Raw genomic sequence first — 21,050 nt, 5'->3', positions numbered from 1 at the left:
TCTGTCAGAGGCATTCATGGTGTGTGTGTGCTACCTAAAGGCAGCGCATTTCACTCTAGTGAGCTTCATATTCCTCTTCTACTGGTTTAGCTTCCGGATAGACGAGTCCGAGTAGCGCCATCTCACTGCGGAGCCGAGTCCCATCTGGTTTTTAAACGTACAGCGTGAGCAGGTAGATCGCATCAGAGCGTCGGGTCGCACAGTGTGAGAACAAACATCGTGAGCTGTGAACTTTTAAACCCTGAGGTTTCATCGTACAGTGGGAGCTGTAGCTGCGTGCAGCGATCGAAATAAATTGCACAGTATATGTCCGGCTTTTGCTATTACTGTTCCACACACCACAGTGGTTTGATTAGAAATGCTGCTGGTTATCGGGCATGCAGGTGGCGCAGTGGTCAGCGCGTGCGACCCATCTACGGAGCCCTCAGTCCTCGATGTGGCCGACCCGGGTTAGAATCTGACCTGTGGTCCCGCATGTCTCTCCTGTTCTCTCATACCTCCTTTCCTGTCAGCCGACTGTCGAATAAATGAACCACTAGTGCTGTAAAAACTCAAAAAAAAAAAAAAAAGGCTAAGTCCTAAGTGAAGGACAATATCCAAACAATGTAATCTGGGGTTCTGGAATCAGGGTGCACTTCAGAGCGTTTGTTTTGTTTTTTGAGCGCTCCTAGAAACTTTCTCTGCAATAAGTGTCCTCTAGCCTGCATAGTAATGTTTCTCCAGCAGCTAATGGACAGAAAATTAGCCCTCAGCACAATTTCCACTTATGCTGCGGCTGTTCGCCCTTTCTGTTGCTCCTTTCTGTCTCAGCGTACCGGGAGACGGCAGCTCAGCTGTGCTGCGTCCTAATCCTGCTTTCACATCCAAGAGCATCACATGTTCTTTCAGGTCGAGGCTGATAACTCTGAAGGGCTTCTATCCTCCTCCTCATAACTCCGAGGAGGAAGTTATGCACCATTGTTAACGGCTCTCGTGTTACGTGGCACGCACGGCTGCACTGCGCCGCACAGAGCAGAGAGTGCATGACAGAGACAACTCTCTCAGTCTGGTTCTTCTTGATTGTTTGAAATGTTTGATTTCATGAATATTTACCACAATAAATGTGCTTAATGGCTTAATTTGTGCATTTCATAAAGGGAGAAGGATGTTCCTTTTTCTTCACAGCCATTTTGAAGTGCACTAACATTTAAATTTTAGGGTGACCACAAAAGTAAAACATTTCCTTCTCAGATAGTCTCAGAATGCCCCATTTTAGCTTCATAAAAAAAAGATATCCCACCGTACTTATACACTTCAGAAAAACATTTGAAAATGTCGCACCAATATGAAAGAGCTAGGAGCATGACCAGAACAGACGAGTCAAGGAGCCGTCAGCGGACTCGCATCCATCACATTTTGGGGATATTGAGGGAAATATCACAAGTCTATGAAAAACCTTGAACTGAGTTAACTGGTGCTTTACACACTTTTTCCGCGGGTCATTGAAAGTCATTAAATCACTGTTTTTCAAATGAAGGCCTTAATATGGCATTAAAATTGATTATATATGATTATCGTCGTATTTAAAATGCTTTAAAAAAAAAAAAAAAGATTTATAAAAACAATTTTGTCAGATGTATTATATCGCAATATATTTGTGTAGAACTGCTTCCGGTTGATCCTAAAGCCGTTTGTTCGGAAAATAAGCTCGAGGCGGAAAAAAAGCTAGAGAATAGGAAAATACAAATTTCAACAAAAGTGGCTGGAAAACGAGGAATTCTGGACTTGGCTGCAGGCTGTCGACGGTAAAGATTAGGGATGGAACGGTTTATGAAAACCGTCCGAACCGTTCGGTTCGACTGTCTCGGTTCGGTTCGCGTGTGTTGCGTTCGGTTCAAGCGCTGCTCCTTTTTCGCATAGGCGAAGCGTTTACACTCCAGAGCAGAAGGTGGCGGTACTGCGACCAAAGCCAACCACCAGTAGTAAACAAGTAGAAGAAGAAGCGAAGCAGCGTAGCCGGGTGTAGCAGGAAAAAATCAGTTGTTGTGGAGAATTGTGTGGGTATGGCGAGTGGGAAAGAACAGGAGTTGGAAGACGCGCCAGCAGCACTTTATAGGTCTGCTGTATGGGACCACTTTGAATTTAGAGTGACCTACGATGACGGCGGAAAGAAAGTGGTGGATAAAAGTGCAACAGTGTGCAAGCATTGTGCAACACGTTTTGTTTATGCTAACAGCAACATGACCAACATGTCATGCTAACCCCCAAATCCCTCATACTCCGTCAGCGCTCCGCCCCGCTGCGCTCCAGACTGGCTGCTCAAAGCAAAGCCTACAGCCTCCACTGTGGCTTCGTCCGCTCCGCTCTGAGTTCCTTGGAGATCGTAGAGGGCATGCGCCAGATGATTAAATTCAAAGCAGCAAAACATGCGGAAATGATCCAGGGTTTCCGCGGATCATTTAAAATAATTACAATTCATTAAGCTTTTTGGATTTTTTCATTTATTTCATAAATTTTAATTTTTTCATTAATTTTTATAAATTTTATGAATTTTTTTATTTTTCGGTGTAACAATAAACATATACCGAACAGAACCGAAAACCGTGACCACGAAACCGTGAACCGAACCGTGGATTTTGTGAACCGTTCCACCCCTAATATATAAAAAATATATAAAAACCCTGTTACATTAATAGAGCATGACCGAATCCTCCATGACTCCCAACCTGCAAGCCCAGCTCTTCCTCCCATGCAACCCTGTGACATTAACAGTGATATTTTTTTTAATCGCCTGATAACGGCCCACCAATAATATATATATTGATTGTTACAAAAGTAATAAGGTGTTTTGTCCCGGACTCCATTAACATTGTTGTCTTTGAAATTTTGATTTTCAAAGTATTCCACTGAGTGCCCTCTAAAGGGTTAATACAGAGTGAATATTCATACCTACTGAGACATGGTTTTACACTTTGCAGTGCTGAAAAAAGCTGTGTTTTTAATGGCTAATTAATAAAGGGGCTGCAAAATGATCCCATCTGTGATGCAGATGGTGCTGAAGCTCCTGTTACTCTGGACTTTAACGTTCCATATGTGCACATTATCAGATAAACTATTCAGAGCTGGCAGTTAACAAAAAAAAAAGGTTTTACTTTATAATGGCCAACATTTATTGCAGACACAGACATTTAGATTGCATGATGATGTAAATATTTATAGTTAAAAACCTCCAGTTGATTCATGTTTCCTCCACAGCAGTCTTTTTACTGAGTGTTTCTCAGACAAACTGTTTTTCTTTTGATTTCTACTCTGAAAGCTGAACTGTTGGGTTCTACTGCCACCTAGTGGGTAAAAGAGCAAATCATTAGAATAAAGAAGAGCTGGTTAAATTGTTGAGTACATTGATGTTACTGTGGTAAACATAATCACTTCTTCCTAAAATGCGTTTATGATTCAGTCCAACATAATAAACTTTCTCTCAGGGGTTAAAACAAAAGTATTTCTTTCAGTGGTGTAACGTCCCGGTTGAAAAGGTCTCTCAAACTGATGGTTCATAATCCTTTTTTATTGAATAGCCTTGCTTGTGAACACACCGTAAAAATTTTTTTACCTCATCAATTTACCATGAATCCTTTTTAACCTTGAATTATTACAACCTTTTTAATCTGGACAATTCTTACCTTTAGTGCTATCACCATCTTTTGCCATGGATATTTATTAAACCCTTTAGTATTTTTATAATGTGTGTACCATAAAATAAAATGCATAATGTAACCATCTGTGATTTCACATAGCATATAATTTGTGTCGCTGAATAAGCGTGGCAAACTTAACAGACACCATTAGCCCCGTCTAGTGGACGAAAATGTAACTACAACAAAACATAAAGCAACATGTAAGCTTCCTGAAATATGACTAAATATGCTTAAAAAAAAAAACACTGATAAGAACTTTGTTCCGTCATCAACCAGGTTCTAAGGACCTTTTGCAAATTTAAATTACTCTGTAGCAATATAACTTTTTTCTGTTTTTAACTTTAGAACACAGCTTCTCTCTGCACACCGGTGTTTCGCTTCACTGCTGTACACATTGCGACAATCTATTCACATCACTTTCCTGCTCTGGGCCTTTCATAATAAAAGCATTGGCTGTATTACCGCTGGAGCAAAATAAACATTTTTACGACACAGAAATATTTATAATGACATTTACAGTTTTCTTTTACAGTACATCAATAACTATGTAATAACATAACAAGTTACACTGTATTATTAGGTAACTTTTTATGGATAATTCTGGGAAGTGCTCTGCTTCAAATTTTAGGGAGACAAGGTAAAGTCAGACTTCTTAGATTTCAAACTGCTATTACCAGGTAACTCAGTCATTTCACCAACAGCACTAAACTAATCTAATATTTTCTAGTAAAATGCAATTTATTACTTGGCTTATATGAGAAAACTAAACCTAGAATACAGAGAGCCAATCCTCTTAAACGTATAGTGGAGGATGTTAGTTTTCCGGTTGGATCCTCAAAATAAATGGTCCTCCTAACTGTCAATCATTCTGGTGATATGTTTACGTAAGGCCATCCTACGCGCTCGTCACCATTTTCACCTACCGGCGCAGAGTCTCACATAGTGGGAAAATTGCCAATCTTAAGAAAAGTAAGCTTGTATGAACAGCGACTTCTCAAACAGAATGATGAAAAAGGGGTCCCTATGTCCTCCAGCAGTCTAAGCCTATAGCAGCAGAACTATAGAGATAGCTCAGGATAACCTGAGCCACTCTAACTAGAAGTTTTATCAAAACGGAAAGTTTTAAGCCTAGCCTTAACCCTTTAAAGCCCGATCCAAGAATAAAACAAAACAGAAAATTACTTTTTTTTTTTGTTTGAAGTCCTTATTTGGCCTTTTAACAAAATATGTAAAAAGAAAGAACAAAAATACATTTTTGATATTAATAAATTATTACTATGCGATAAGTCAGGATTATTTTTGTGTAGTCTTCTGCCCTCTTTTATCAGGTTTATCTGATTATGTACAATAGAATTTTGAGCAAAGTTTTTACCATTAAATTATGCAAAAGGTGTCAGACGCAAAACATTTCAGAAACCGTATGTATCAAATATCATACATTTGGCATTATAGGGTTAAAAGTAGACAGGGTGTCTGCCTCACGGACTAAAACTGGTAGTTGGTTCCACAGGAGAGGAGCCTGAGAACTAAAAGATCTGCCTCCCATTCTACTTTTAGAAATTCTAGGAACAACTAGTAAACCTGCAGATTGAGAGCGAAGTGGTCTATTAGGAACATACTGTTTACTTTGTTAGCCATTGGTAGGTGGTGGCCAATAATAGAAACTGTTATACGGTAACCCACGTCTCCATTGATGCATAATGACGTACAATTGTAATAATTACATAAAATTACTTTGAAATTATATATCTTAATTTTGAGGTAATTACCAAATAGTTTTTCTTGTTACCAAGTTATATAGTGTGACTTATTATGTAAAAGAAAGCGTTACCTTTCTCTCTGAAGGAGCTGGTGACTGTTTGGTCGTCATCCTTTGCTTTTCGTCTGTCCTGTTTATAGGTACGCTCTGTCCTGTGACGGCGTACGACAGAAACGGTGTTCGCGTCCTGCTCCATTTTGCCTCCGACTGCCCGCCTAGCAGGCCTGACGTGCTGGTGATGGTGACCTCAATGCTCAACACAGCCCCGCAGCCCGTCAGGAACATTGTTCTCCAGGCTGCTGTGCCCAGGGTAACGCCTCACATCTCTTATTTTGAAGCTGGAATAAAGCTTACTTTGTGCTCCTGGATTACTTTTTTTTCAATCATGTCTGTAGACGATGAAGGTGAAGCTGCAGCCGCCCTCTGGGACAGACCTGGCTCCTTTCAATCCAATTCTCCCCCCTGCTGCCATCTCTCAGGTCGTGCTGCTGGCAAATCCTCTGAAGGTAGACCTCTACTTCAAGCTGTTATTTTAAGTCTTGCATGTGATTACCTCAGTATTGCACCTCACCTATCCCGTTATTTTCCCTTCCTCCATTTTTTCATGTTCAAATCTATGCTGCAGGATTTAAGTAGTACTATTGCTGCTCCAGCATGCTTCTGTCTTTCTTTCTTCTGCAGGCCAGTTAGTTCTACGTCAGCCTGAACACCTAAATTTTGGCCAATCATATATCAAAGGTCATCTGTCAATCAAATGTTTTCGGTCATAGCATCTTGATTCATGTGTCGCAGCTAATATACGCAACGGTTGAAATCAGAATCCTTTCCTTTCCCATTGAGTTGCGTCCCAGTGTTCACGGGGATGGACGTCTGTGTCTTCGGCAGGCGTAGAGCTAACAGAACTGGCAGCGTTGCGAGGCAAGGGCTCAAACATGTACGGCTGGAAGCCTTCTACACCAAACCAAGCTTCTGCCGCCCTGGCGTCCTCTTCCACAACATCTTCGTCCCCGCTTTCCTCCTCTAAATAAAAAATGGATGACGGAGGAGACTCATCCATGACCTCCGACACTAAACTCTCCTCCTCTTGCATGTTTCCGCTGTCCATAGCGTTCCTTGACAGCGTCGTTTCTAAGTCACCAATTTAGTGCTACTTGGTCCCAATGGAATTTCCCATTGGGAACCTGCTAGCAATAAGTTGCTAACTGGTTAGCAAGATGCTTCCGACAAACCGGCTAAAACCAAACTTGCTTCTGAACCTTCCGCCACAACAGTCCCGCCCCCTTGATGAACAACGAATCACATTCACTTTATTCACTCGTGTAAAGTCTGGCACCACTCGGGAGAATTCGACTTTAAAGGTTTAATTCTGACACCCAAAGACATCAAGTGACTGAATTATTCGTGAAAAGCTTTGAGCCAGTGAAATTAAAATAACAAAAAATTTAAAACCAAACGTTTGAATCAGTATATCAGCACAATTTTATGCCCTCTATTGTTTTTGAAGGTAATTTAAACATATTGCGATATATATCATGTAGCGCGATATAGCCCAGATATAGCGTGATATTAGATTTTCTTCATATTGCCAAACTCTACTTCTGGAGACATCGCTGGGAATTTTTTTTTTTTAATGAAGCTAAAATGGGGCATTCTGGGACTATCTGAGACTTTTGTGGTCACCCTAAAAGTAAAATGTTAGTCCACTTCGAAATGGCTGTGAAGAAAAAGGAACATCCCCCTCCCGATATGAAATGCACAAATTAAGCCATTAATCAAAAATCAATTGCCTCGTCCTTGACTGGTCCTTGACTGGTCCTTGGCTGGTCCTTGGCAGGTCCTCTACAATTCCTTAATAAACATCAATCTTTGTACTAAAATTTTCTTTCTGTCTTGATTTGTGGACATTAAGAGCTAAAGAGAAGCGCCATCTGCTGGTCAGACCCTGTAATTCGTTGGAAGGGTGGAGTCAGATAAAAGATATGCAGGAGGGGGTCACTCCTCCTACCGTGTAAATTAATCTAACAATGTCTGCCTTTTTTCTACTTTTCTGTCTTTCAGGAAAAAGTTCGGATGAGATTCAAACTGATGTTTACGTTGGGAGAGCAGCCGTTCACAGAAGTGGGGGAGGTGAACGACTTTCCGCCTGCTGATAGATGGGGGGCTCTATAAGTGCTGTACGTCAGCTCATCGCAAACACCGCAAGCTTAAAAACCGTTTTATTGTATATAGAAGGTTGGATTAAAAACTTGAATAAACCAGGAGCAGGCTGAGATGCAGAAGGCATGAAGTGTGACTGGTGGTTAGAAGCCAGTGAGACTCCAATATTAGTCCATAATGGTGTTAAAGTCATTTTATCTTAATTTAAATCCTACATTTCTACAGAAGAGGATTAGGGCCACTGGAAAAATAAAAAAAAAGTTAATTGATTTTTAAAATTTTAAAAGTTTAAATAAAATAATGACTTTTTTTCTCAGAATTCTGACTTTTCACCACTGATGCTCTTTCATTAATGGAAGAACAGAACGTGATTAAAAGAAGAGAGTGAGTTTAGTCACTAAAACAGACATGGCTACGGCTTGATGCTAACATGTTTGTTAGCTGGCAGAATTCTAAGATCAAAGTCAGAATTCTAAGATTAAAATCTGAATTCCGAGATTAAAGTCAGAGTTCTAAGATTCAACTCAGAATTCTAAGATTAAAGTCAGAATTCTAAGATTAAAGTCTGAATTCTGAGATTAAAATCTGAATTGTGAGATTAAAATCTGAATTGTGAGATTAAAATCTGAAATGTGAGATTAAAGTCAGAATTCCAAGATTAAAGTCAGAATTCCGAGATTAAAGTCAGAATTCCGAGATTAAAGTCAGAATTCCGAGATTAAAGTCAGAGTTCTAAGATTAAACTCAGAATTCTAAGATTAAAGTCTGAATTCTGAGATTAAAATCTGAATTGTGAGATTAAAATCTGAATTGTAAGATTAAAATCTGAATTGTGAGATTAAAATCTGAAATGTGAGATTAAAGTCAGAATTCTAAGATTAAAGTCAGAATTCCAAGATTAAAGTCAGAATTCCAAGATTAAAGTCAGAATTCCGAGATTAAAGTCAGAATTCCGAGATTAAAGTCGGAATTCCGAGATTAAAGTCGGAATTCCGAGATTAAAGTCGGAATTCCGAGATTAAAGTCGGAATTCCGAGATTAAAGTCGGAATTCTGACTTTTATCCCATTGTAAACTGAAATAATGAAAAAAAAAAATCAGTTACCTTTTTATTTTTTTCAGTGGCCCTAATCCTCTTCTGTACGTTTCCTCTTGTTGAGGAATGCTGAATAAACCGAGATGAAGAACAGACTAAAACTCCTCATCGTTCCAATGTGATCCTCATGTTTTGTCTGGTAGCATTTTGATGAAAAAAGACTTAATTTAATTAATGGATTTAACTGAGGTTTGACGCTTAGTGTTTTACACCAAGCTCTGCTTGTATCTGACACTAAATTATTTGTCTCTTTACTTAATTGATGAAACTTTCAAATGGAAAAATTGCATCTGGTAATTTTCTGTGAGATGTAACCTGAACAAACAAATTATTCTTCATAATCCTTTGAAATCCTCTAAAGAGTAATTTTCATGTGAATGTGCTTTACTGGAGGCATCCATGTTTGTCAAAGAACACTACTGCCACCTACTGGTTAGTGACATTGTCACGGTGCGGTATCGGCTGTTGATCAAGTCCCAGTGCTGTATCTGGTGTTTGTCACAACGCGCTATTATCCAAGTCATCTTGAAAACATTCTTCTTCCAAATGTTGGCTACATATTACGGGTTTTTTCTCTGGCCAGAAGTTCGATGGCAAATCCTCCCTCTTCAAGTTGGCGATCCAACGACCAACCCGTCCATGGAGGATCAGGAATCAGAAAGGTGGAATAACTCTTTTTTTTCACTTTTCCCCGATGTATTCCAGCATCCAGCTGCCATGCACGTGGGCATTGTCAGTTTCACTATAGCTCTGGTGAATTTCAATGGTGAAGTCCTCTGGAAATCTTCAATAATTGTTGTTGATTGCAGATGTGTCTAGTAGTTCCCATTGATTTAGCTTGGAAAGCGGGGAGAATGGCGCTAGGCTTACCGCACCGTGACGTCACTGCTGGAAGATGGCAGGAGGGAGGGGCTACTATATGTTTGCCGCTCCCAGACTTTATTTTTTTACTGATTAAATTCATTAAATCACCTCAAACGTATTAGTTTTAGGTATAAATAATGATCCATTGATTATTCCTTGCTGACCGGACTTTTCCTTTAACAGCGAAGGAGGATCTGCTTAGAGGAGATGAGTTGCTGCTGACGGTCAAACTGTTTAAAATCAGAAACACGGCATTTATATCGTATGTTTCCTTCCGCCGCTGATGTTAAATGATGCTGAAACTCAGCTGAAGGGTCAGATGAGTGTAAATGACTTGTGTTGTGTGGGAGGAGCTTCATGTTTTAAATTAGAAATGTTATCTCTATTATTTATGTCTTCAAATAAAAGAAATAGTATGGGGGGGGGATTTAAAACATTAAAGTCTGTCAGTGGTACTTCTTTACATATTTCTTTTGAAAGTATTTATTTGGGATTGTTGAATTGTCTTTGCATATTTTTGAAAAGCTTTTTCTGTGCATGGGACCAATAAAAGTGATGGATCTATTTGTATTAAACGCTTCGCCTGATTTGCCTTTTTCCCCCAGCAATGTTGAAGTTTATAAACTGAGTCAGAGCAAAAAGAAGAGAAGGATCCTCTGTCCATTTCTCTATTTAGCCGTCCGTCCACCTGTTCACCTGTTTAATCCCAACAGCGAGGGAGAGAGAGACAGACATCCATTTAGTGAAAGCTGAGGTTAAATATCAGGTTTAACCCTTTATAGGGCAAGTTAGTGTTTTTGTTCACTTCCCTCAGTGTCTAGAAGCACAAGATCTATATGCAGCCATTCAGCAAAGATGCTGCTACGTGGCTGAACATCTGATTTTGGCATTTCACCTATAAGATGAGCCTTTGAATGATAGATCACCTACTAGATATTAAGCTGAGAAAAATTTTAACAAGTTAAGAAAAAAAGTTAAAAAGCTAATTGAAAAGTTAAAAAGTAAAGTTAAAAAGTTTATAAGCCTAGTTAACAATTATTTTAGGTTTATAAACTATAAAATGTAAGTGCCAGTATCAGCATAAAAGCGGTGATAGAATGCAAAACCTGGCTTAGGATCCCACCAAACTAAATATTTAGATTGTTAAATATTTGATATTTAGATTGTTAAATAAATATTTAACTACATATATATATATATATATATATATATATATATATATATATATATATATATATATATATGTTTAGTTGATTTAGACAAAGATCTTGTGCAGTGCTGCGGCATCCTTCTTCTGTTCTGCTTAAACCAGTAGATCAGAGCAGCAGGTCGACCTCCCCAAGATGGCGCCCGTAATTCCTGTGCCGCGACAATGCAGAGTCTACTCTTATACATATATGTCTATAGACTTCTACTGCCTGTTGAATGAAGCGTGCAGTGTTTGGCGCCCCATACAGCGCATGCGCAGAAGACCAGGCTCACGGCTAGCTTAGGTAGCATTAGCAGTGGTAGTAGTAACAGAAGAAACAACTACGATGGCGGACGAGAAACCCAAGGTGGGGAGCGGTTTGTAATAATTTACTCTCCATAATTCACACAAGATACTGGGTTTGTACGTAACCAGCCGCATTTAAACTAAAAATAAAAACAAAAAAAGCTAGCTTATTATGCTACTTTTAGCCGTTGCGGCTAAAGTTAGCATAATAAGCTAACGGCTCCGAGTCTATAGAATCAAATGAATATATTTGTTTTGGAGCAACTGTTAACAGCGGGTCCCCTTTAAGAAGTGTTTTACTTGATTGTTGCTCGAATGAAGAGTTTAAATCAGGTTCAGGATCAAAGGCGAGAGAACCGGCCTGCATTGTAAAACTGCAGCTAACATGACCGGCTAGGACAAAAAGCTAATGACTGGAGCGCATGTTTGATTCTGTGACTTGAACCCCAATTTTCTTTCTTTACAGTAAAATATGACAGGTTTAGATTGACCCCCACCCTGGTGATTGAGCCCCCACAGTTAAAGCTAGATGGTTTAGCTCTTTAATCTCCCCCTTACTGCTGGTTTCCATTGATGGTAAAATGCTCTAGTGTTTAAAGTTTGGTGACTAGATTTCTGCAATCTAATCTGGGGACATTTCCAGCTCGTAGATAAAGAACACAAATAAATTTCATGAAAATTAAAATAGGAAACTTGGACAACGATGCTTTCATCCATTTGTAAAATCCAGGAATGCACCTCTTCTATTTCCTAAGATTAAAATCGTAGGGAACTCCTAATAAATGTCAAATCATTCTGGCTTAAACATGTATATAAATGTACTTTTTGTTAGACCATATTGACCCAAATGTTAGAAAATTTTAAAAAACCCTGTCCTAAAATCAGTGTGTTTTTTCTTCATTATCTCATGCAGGCCAGTGAGTTATACGTCAGCCTGAACACCTAAATTTGGCCGATCACGTATCAGCGGTCAATCACATTCTTTCCATCAGACATGGGCAATGTGGAGTCAACAAGTCATCTCCATGTCATGTATTTAATCTACCCAGCAAATTAATCAGGTGAGTCCAATCTGCACAGGTTAATTCACGGTGAAGATTGGACTCACCTGCTTCAGCGGCTGGGGAGAACAAATACATGACATGGAGATGACTTGTTGACTCCACATTGCCCATGTCTGCTTTCCATCATAGCATCTTGATTGATATGTCACAGCTAATATACGCAACGGTTGAAATCAGAATCAGAATCTAACGACGAACGAGTCCCCCCCTTTGGAATGGGGGCCATACCTGTCTATGTCTCTGAAAGGGGGGTCGTTAAAGGGGATTGTTGGCCTGGCTGAATAGGTGAAGTCTTCTGTTCTCCTGTAAAGGGGTTGGAGCTGCGATGATGGTGGGAAGGAATCAACTCTATTACTGCATTGTAGGTTTTTAAAAGCTGAAATCTGAGTCACCCCCTCTGTTTATGGTTGTTTTTTTGTTTCCTAGCATTGATTCCTCCGTTTCTATTTGCATATTTTCGAAACAAAAACCAGACTTTGTTGGGCTGCTGGATAAATCCTGGAACTCAACGCTATTTCTGACATTTTATATGGAAAAAGCTTCCTTGATGGGAAGAGAAACGTTTTCAAACTATGAAACAAACTCCAGTGGATTATTATTTTATTTTATTTTTTTTGGACAACTATGACCTGGATGAATCTTCACCGGCACAATCAGCCCAATTCAAATCAAATAAACCGATTAACACGCTCACCATAACACAAGGCAGCTGCAAAGTGGTGCGGTGTGCTCCTTATCTTTACGTCAACAGCTGCCAATCAGCTAGCTAACAGCTGTTTCTGTGCGCTCTTTCTACCGTAATAACAGTCTACACACAACATTGTCCCCTTCATTCATAAAACGTCCCCAGAGATATGGGACATCTGGTCACCGTAGTTTAAAGGTTTTGGCTTGTTGCACCACAAAGTGACTTGTAGGTTTTGAAACGGTGCTTTGCTCTTTGTTAATTTGATTTCTTTTTTTTCCCCCAGGAAGGAGTTAAGACTGAGAATAACGAGCACATCAACCTAAAGGTGGCCGGGCAGGATGGTTCAGTAGTGCAGTTCAAGATCAAAAGGCACACTCCTCTCAGCAAGCTGATGAAAGCTTACTGCGAACGGCAGGTGAGACAACAGACTCTTTGACTCTGAGTACAGAAAGCTGCATCCACACCACAGGGATCTGCACAGATCTGGCTCCTGTGGAAATATGAAGGGACCAGGTTCTCGTAGGTGGTGATGAGTCCAGCAACACCGACGCGTCGAGTCCACAGAGCAAAACACTATCAGTGTGCGTGTCATTTCAAGGAAGTCATGTGACTGATACAGGAGGTGTTTCTAACTGAATGACTCCCTAAAGCTGGGGTGGAAACTTCCAGTTCCCGGGGGCCGGTACCCTGCAACTTTTAGATGTGCCTTTGGTTCAACACACCTGAATCAAATAATTATATGATTGAGAGGATTCTGGAGGACCTGACTGCATGCTGAGGAGGAAACTCAGCCACTGGATTCAGGCGTGTTGGACCAAGGAAGAATCTGAAGTTGCAGGATACTGGCCCCCAAGAAGTTGAATTGCCGACCCCTCCACTAAACTGTGCTTAAAGGAAAAGTCTGGTCAGCAAGGAATAATCAACGGGTTGTTATTTATACCTAAAACTAATACGTTCATTGTGATTTCATGAAATTAGGGTTAATCCTTTAAAAAACATTCAATAATTGATTGTCCCAATCACTGAGTCTGGGAGCGGCCATTTTTGCCCAAATATAGTAGCCCCTCCCTCCTGCCATCTTCCAGCAGTGACGTCACGGCGCGGTAAGCCTAGCGCCATTCTCCCCGCTTTCCAAGCTAAATCAATGGGAACTACTAGACACATCTGCAATCAACAACAATTATTGAAGATTTCCAGAGGACTTCACCATTGAAATTCACCAGAGCTATAGTGAAACTGATCCTGATCCTCCACGGACGGGTTGGTCGTTGGATCGCCAACTTGAAGAGGGAGGATTTGACATCGAACTTCTGGCCAGAGAAAAAACCCGTAATATGTAGCCAACATTTGGAAGAAGAATGTTTTCAAGATGACTTGGATAATAGCGCGTTGTGACAAACACCAGATACAGCACTGGGACTTGATCAACAGCCGATACCGCACCGTGACAATGTCACTAACCAGTAGGTGGCAGTAGTGTTCTTTGACAAACATGGATGCCTCCAGTAAAGCACATTCACATGAAAATTACTCTGAATTAAAAACACTGATCATTTATTGAACAGGATGGAATCATTTCACATTTAAAGAACTTTCAGAAGTTTGAATTCTGAATATGAGCGACTTTTCCTTTTAGAATCGTTTCTGATGCATGTAGTTAAAAAAGTCTCATCTTTTGCAGTTTATCATGAAAATGATCAATAATTTTGGAGCAGCCTAAAAGGAATAGGAAAGTTTCAGCCGTTTTAATTTTCTCATTGTGTCATCCTTTTCCTGTTATCACTCAACTTATCTGAATTAAAGTTCATTTCAAATTGACTCTTAGTTTATTTACTGTTTTTACTGTAAAAATATGATTTAAATTCTTAGTCCACCAGCATCCTCATTCACATTTTCCCCTAAATTTTCTCGTTTTAATATATATTTAATATTATTTATTGAGTGCACCTAAAATATCCCAGGATATTTTAAATTTAAACACAGGTATCACACAATACAATATAACCTCCAATAACTTCAAATATATAATTTTTCTAGGTCATCAAAACACTTCACTTTAGTCTGTAAGCTGCCTGTAGTGTCTTTAAATGTCCAGCAGGTGTCAGTATTCAGTGAGAAAGTATCCATCGCAGCGTCAATACAGTTTGGCAATGTGTTGAATCCCTTCAAGATGCCTCAATCAGTAATACCTGCGACACCCTGCGATTACATAAAGCGATTACTCACCCAGCTGACACAAGGCCTGGGCAGAAAATAGATTCAATTAATTCATTGAGTTTTGTTGTTTCCAGTTAAATGAAGGTTTAAAACACCTGATGTTGGTTCTGTCTCCTCAGGGTCTGTCAATGAGGCAAATTAGATTTCGATTTGACGGTCAGCCGATTAATGAGACCGACACACCTTCACAGGTAAGCTGATAAACGTTGATGTCACGTCTTTTCTTTCTTTAACTGTTTAAGTTATTTCAGGCCTCTGTCACACCTTGCCCACTTATACAGCGTCTGCCTGACGTCCCAGAATCTCCTAAAACGCTGCCGTACGCTGAACTTCTATGAGTTCTATGAACTCTATGATTTTCCAATCTAGGGCGTAAACATAGATTATTCATAACAAGTCCAGAAGTTCTGTCTAACGACAGCCTAACTTATACATAACGCACAGCAGCGTAATGCCCATTAAAACCAGCTGATTGCATTGACTCATTGACTCTTCAGCAATCCCTCACACTAAGCATGCTTGTAGCAACAGTGGGAGGAAAAACTATATATATATATATATATATATATATATATATATATATATATATATATATGTGTGTGTGTATATGAAATGATTAAAAAAAGCATAGTTAAGGAGGAGTTTAGGACAAATCCCCTTAGTTAGATAAGTTCAACATTCACTACCATTTGACAGTCTTGACAATGACAATAAATAAATAAAAATTAACATAGAATTAATAAAAAACAAAGGGGTAGGGTGACCAGACGCCCTCTTTTTCCCCAACATGTCCTACTTTTCATACCTAAAAAAAAAATGTCCAGGTAGAATTTCAAAATCGTCCGGGATTTTGGTCGACTGCAGTGCAGCAGAACCGAGCCGTCAGCTCCGGGCTGGTCAGGGAACAGAGCGACCGAACCCGACACCAGCGGCCCCATGCTTTCCCCTGGCTGTCCAGTCAGTAGCTGCGCATAAAACTTTGCAGGGATCTTCAGATGGACTAAAATAATCAATGCCTGTCGAGTCTTCAGATCCTTCGGAAGACTGTGAAAATGTTCTCCTTTCTTCTTGCAGCCTGGAACGCTGCATTTCCTCCCGTGGTTCTTTTTCAATAGAGAAACTTCCTGCTTTGTAATTCTTGTAGAATTAAACCCAACTGTAGGCTGAACAGCTAAACTGCTGTCTTCCATCGACCTCTATTCATGTTCCTGGGCCGTGAACCAGTGGGCTGGTCTCTGTTAATTTCAGGGCGAGATAAAAGTCCAGGCCAGAACCAAATAAGTCAACATCCCCAAGTTGACGTCAACTCTGTGCTTCATTTGGATTCACCCGTTTTATGGTGGAAGTTTAGAATAGTGGGATTTGCTGAGAAAGGAGGTGTTGATGGGATTTGATCTTCTCTGTACGTCTATTTCACCCACTGAACTATCGTTATTCATCTATGACAATAGAAACTGTTTTGCATCTATGACCCTTTAATGGATTGCGACTAAAACTGAGTGCCTCTGTGATTTGAAAATTGCATTTTTCTAAATTAAGATTATATGGAAAATAATGTGCATTGATGAACCTATGGAGTCAGAAAGGGATCAAAATGTTTGTAAACTTATAAAAAAAGCAAGCATAAAAAATAGAAATTGAATCTAAATTCTTTATCTCAGCTTGGAAAAAAAACTCATAATTCAGTTTAGTTTTTTAATCACACCTTTTCCTCTTTATTTTTTATATTTTCAGATTCAAATCCTTTTTTTTTTTTTCAAATTTCTTTTTCAGTTTCAGGTTTTTTTTTGTTTTGTTTTTTTTTTTGCTCTTTCATATCATTTTTGTTTTTTTAGATTCAGATTTTGACCCCAGCCTGATGGGAGTGGGCGGGGAAACATGATTGACAGCTTGCAGCACTGGAGATATGTCCTGTTCCATGTTGCATTCATGGACTGTGGGAACTCCCAACTACTTGGTGAACACATCCTCTGCAGCATTTATTTGCCTTTTCGGCAAAATCCCGTCAAAAATATTACAATAAAGACTTTTACACTAAAACTGTTACTAATCCGCATTCCAGGATGCGTTAATATATATAAAAATAAAAAGCCATTGTATAAACCACAAAAGTTTCCCACGACCATGAAGTAAATTCTGTCTGAAACTGAAAGAAAAGGATTTGAATCTGAAAATGTAAAAGTCTGAAATTGCAATAAATAAAAAAAAGTGCAATTAATATAGTAAACAGAATTTAGATTAAATTTTGATTTTTTTTTATGTTTACTTTTTTAATTTCTCACATTATAAGGTAAAAATATCAACTTCTATTTTTTCTGTGTCAAGTTTTATTTTTTTCATTTACAACTAAGACTTAGAATTTAACAAAAATTTTGACCTCTTTCTGACTCCATATAAACCCCCCCCCCCCCCCCCCCCTTTAAATTTACTGCAGTCGTTTTTGTTTTTTGTTGTTTTTTCAAAGGTTGCCTCTATTTGTTCGTATCCTAAAACAAAATGTATTTCCTGAGTGGTCTTTTGTTCACCTTATCTAAACCTGCCTCTACATTAATACTTTTAAAGTAGTGCTACATTAATAAATGCATTTGTAGACTTTTTTTTATCTAAAAATGTTCCATTTAACACACAGATTGCACTGATGAAATGTTTCTCTTGCAGCTAGAAATGGAAGATGAAGATACGATTGATGTGTTCCAACAGCAAACAGGAGGCTGGACTCTTTAAAGACTGTTTCCTGTGGACATCCCTACCTCCCGTTTGTTCCTTTGTCACACCCAGTCTTCATATGCTCATCACCAGTGTTTATATCATCCGTGGGAAACTTGTATGAAACGCCGAAAGGCAGCAGGGAGAGTTGACATAGACCTGCATCACATCCACCATAAGTTGGCATGTCTGAACCGTGAAGTGGAGGTATTAAAAGCTTCATGAGTTGGTTTTATTTTCTTCTTTCCAAGAGCCAGAAAAATAAAATAAAAATACTGTTGTTTTTTTTAATATGTTTGGTTTTTTGGGTATATTTTTTTCACACACGTCTGGATGAACCTCTCCAGTTTCACATCACTCCCGTCCTCTCCACCCTGCACTGGCTCCCCCTCCGTTTTCGGTTTGATTTAAATTTTAATACTTGTTTTTAAAGCCCTTCTTGGCTTCGCTCCTTTAAACTTAAAGGAATAGTACACCCAAAACATGATTAGCCTTCATTTTCTACTCACCCCCATGCTGAACAACACTCTGGAGTACTTTTTTGATATCTCAAATGCATCTGGAGATCTGGGAGGCTTCTTGCTGTCTGCTGACATTCAAATAATGGAGGTCTATGGCGCCCGAGGCAGAAAGGTCCATAAAAGTCCACAAAAAACGTGTCAATATTCCTCCATACTGCTCGTCCAATGTATTCCAAGTGTCCTGAGTGGGTAGCGTCCATAATTTACTCGAAACAAAGTCATTTAGAATGTTTTTAGAGCATAAACAGTAGTGCATAGGATTTCCTGAAAGCGCGATCCCGACGCTACAGAAGCCGGCAGACCAAACCAGCGCATTCAGCTCGGCAAAGAACTCATGCTCTTCCTCAACACTGAAGTCCTCAGACATTTTTCTTTCGTTGTTTCTTTCTTTGCACAGGTAAACAGCACATTTCTTCTTCTACGCTTGCATTATCGGCAGAGCAGACGCTGAATGCGCACTTTTATCTGGTTTGGTCTGCCGGCTTCCGTAGCGTCGTGATCGCGCAGGTGCGCGCTTTCAGGAAATCCTATACACTACTGTTTATGCTCTAAAAACATTCTAAATGACTTTGTTTCCAGTAAATTATGGACGCTACCCACTCAGGACACTTGGAATACATTGGACGAGCAGTATGGAGGAATATTGACACGTTTTTTGTGGACTTTTATGGACCTTTCTGCCTCGGGCGCCATAGACCTCCATTATTTGAATGTCAGCAGACAGCAAGAAGCCTCCCAGATCTCCAGATGCATTTGAGATATCAAAAAAGTACTCCAGAGTGTTGTTCAGCATGGGGGTGAGTAGAAAATGAAGGCTAATCATGTTTTGGGTGTACTATTACTTTAACTCAGATTTTTAATGCAGGTTACCCCAGCAGAGCAAATGGTTCTGGACGTGCCCAGATCCCAGTATAAACAGTGGGACGATCGTTCCTTTATATTTACCGCACCTAAACTGTGGAAGGGCCTGGCCCTCGGTCTGCAGGTTCTCACAGATCTGCCCAAGTCCAGATTAGAGACTGATTTTACAAACGGGCTTTTTAATACTTCAGCCGGGCATACGCTGTACGATTTAATTTTTTTACCCTTTTCTGTAGTGTTGTACCGATACCAGTATTGGGTGGATCCCTGATCCAGCACTAAAAGGCTGGTATCGGTACCATCAAACAGGGCACTGATACCATTTTGTCACCCATTCCAGGTAGGCAATAAAAAGTTCTACTGGTTTCACTTTTTTTTTGTCTTTTTCCTGCTTCACAAAGGTAGGCAGCAGCTTAACCAAGCCATTATGGTGAATATTTTACATCCAAGTAGTCTGCAGTTCTTCATATATACACACATTAATTTCAAACAGATGGTATCGTCCGATACCGCACAGCCACGTATCGGTATCTAAGCCAAAAAATGGCATCGGAGCAACACTACTTTTCAGGCTGATTCTCCAGTTGTGAGATGATTTTCTCAATCGGGCAGTTTCTGCTCCCTTGTGTTGTGTACAGGGGGGTAACGAGGGGCGATCAGCCTCCCCATCAGGAATCGTAAGGTCGGGAGAAAATCAAACGTTTGAAATTCAGCTGGGCTGTGGTCGTTGAAGCAGAGCTATGAGTGAATTTTCCAGAACCTTGAGCACTGTGCATGTTCAAACAACGGAGTTGTTCTGAATAGACGATTCCGGATAGCTCCATCTCATTGCGGAGTTAAGTCCAAAGTGGGTTTTTAGACACACAGTGTGAGAACAAACATCATGAGCTGTGAACGTTTAAACCCTACCGTTTTGCTGTGCAGAGCCGTATGATGAAACCACAGGGTTTCCGCAAGTGAGCTGCATGCAACGATTGAAAAAAATCACACTATCCCCGGCTAGGACACTGTTTTATTCTTAGGATTTTAGTTTTTTTTTTTTACAATGTCTTTAGTTTTCTGTGAAGCTCTTTGGTCTTTCTGGTGTTGCTGTAAATCGCTATACAGATAATCATTGACGTGCATCAGCAGGGATCTTCATTGGGAGGAAATATCGTCATTGAGAAACCCCGTGTTTTAATTATGCCAACATCTTTTGTTTTACAATGTGTTATTGAAATAAACTGACTTTTTTTTTTTTTTATGTTTGGTGTTCAGGTTCCCTTCTGACTCGTGGTGCCTTGCAGGAAGTATTCAAACCCTTAAAACTTCCTCCCATTCAGTTATGACCATTCATGTATCAAGTGCAAAACAAAAGTGGAGGAAACGCATGTTTTTTTTTTTTTTTTTTTACAGATGATGGATTTTCTTTTCTGCATCTTTTTAAGCAGATTCTTTTAATTGAATTATATCCTAAATAAAGTGCCACTTATTTCCCCAGGTAGTCGGTGTAAACAGAGTTCTGTCCATAGCTCACACATTTTAAGTAACATTGGAGAAGAATTCAGCCAGAGACGGAACAGGGGAATAAGCTGAGCGCTTTGGCAACAACAGAGACTGCGTCCGCGCTGCAGGCCTGATGCTCAATTCTGATATTTAGCACACCAAAAACAAAAATGATTATAACCAGCCCTAACTGCGCAGGAGGGACACTTAAGTTGTATGAGTGCAGTTCACATAAAAGCAGGGGTGAGGATTGGCATGGATGTTGCAATACGATACGTGTAACAATACTTGGGTCACGATAAGATATCACTATAAAGCAACATCATATACTGCAATATTTTTTCTACTATCAAAATTAAATGTATGACAACTACAGATATGGCGCTGCATCGCACAGCAAATAGGCTCCACAGCGCCACCTGCCAGAGTGGCGGTGCAGAGGTAGCCCTTTCCCCCTCAGTTTT

At 39.7% G+C, this 21,050-nt stretch overlaps 2 protein-coding genes across 2 annotated transcripts in view; both read left to right on the top strand.

The window, feature by feature from the left end:
• The window catches only part of gga3a (golgi associated, gamma adaptin ear containing, ARF binding protein 3a), a 50,584-nt gene extending 42,682 nt beyond the window's left edge, over nucleotides 1-7,902 (top strand). Inside the window, exons 15-17 of the mRNA XM_038269641.1 lie at nucleotides 5,574-5,743; nucleotides 5,829-5,939; nucleotides 7,492-7,902. Coding sequence (XP_038125569.1) covers nucleotides 5,574-5,743; nucleotides 5,829-5,939; nucleotides 7,492-7,602 — 392 coding nt within the window. The 3' untranslated portion in view covers nucleotides 7,603-7,902. The remainder of the gene's footprint in view (nucleotides 1-5,573; nucleotides 5,744-5,828; nucleotides 5,940-7,491) is intronic.
• A 3,048-nt stretch (nucleotides 7,903-10,950) lies between these two features.
• Nucleotides 10,951-18,010, top strand: LOC119772920 (small ubiquitin-related modifier 2). The gene is made up of 4 exons (XM_038269633.1): nucleotides 10,951-11,105; nucleotides 13,080-13,211; nucleotides 15,133-15,204; nucleotides 17,672-18,010. Exons 1-4 carry the CDS (start codon nucleotides 11,085-11,087, stop codon nucleotides 17,735-17,737), a joined length of 291 nt encoding a protein of 96 aa, XP_038125561.1. The 5' UTR covers nucleotides 10,951-11,084; the 3' UTR covers nucleotides 17,738-18,010.
• Nucleotides 18,011-21,050: the final 3,040 nt, after the last annotated feature.

The sequence above is a fragment of the Cyprinodon tularosa genome, unplaced genomic scaffold (genome assembly GCF_016077235.1).
Source record: "Cyprinodon tularosa strain WSP-4 unplaced genomic scaffold, ASM1607723v1 ctg732, whole genome shotgun sequence".
Lineage (NCBI taxonomy): Eukaryota > Metazoa > Chordata > Actinopteri > Cyprinodontiformes > Cyprinodontidae > Cyprinodon > Cyprinodon tularosa.
Note: the sequence above shows the minus strand (reverse complement) of the source record. Positions and strands in the feature narration are given on the sequence as shown.

What these genes read in the sequence shown, in the direction of transcription:
- LOC119772920 (XM_038269633.1), top strand. Translation starts at nt 11,085, where the DNA reads ATGGCGGACGAGAAACCCAAG. An exon ending in TGGCGGACGAGAAACCCAAG is followed by an intron (nt 11,106 to 13,079) that starts GTGGGGAGCGGT and finishes TTTTTCCCCCAG; the next exon opens with GAAGGAGTTAAGACTGAGAA. An exon ending in AAGCTTACTGCGAACGGCAG is followed by an intron (nt 13,212 to 15,132) that starts GTGAGACAACAG and finishes CTGTCTCCTCAG; the next exon opens with GGTCTGTCAATGAGGCAAAT.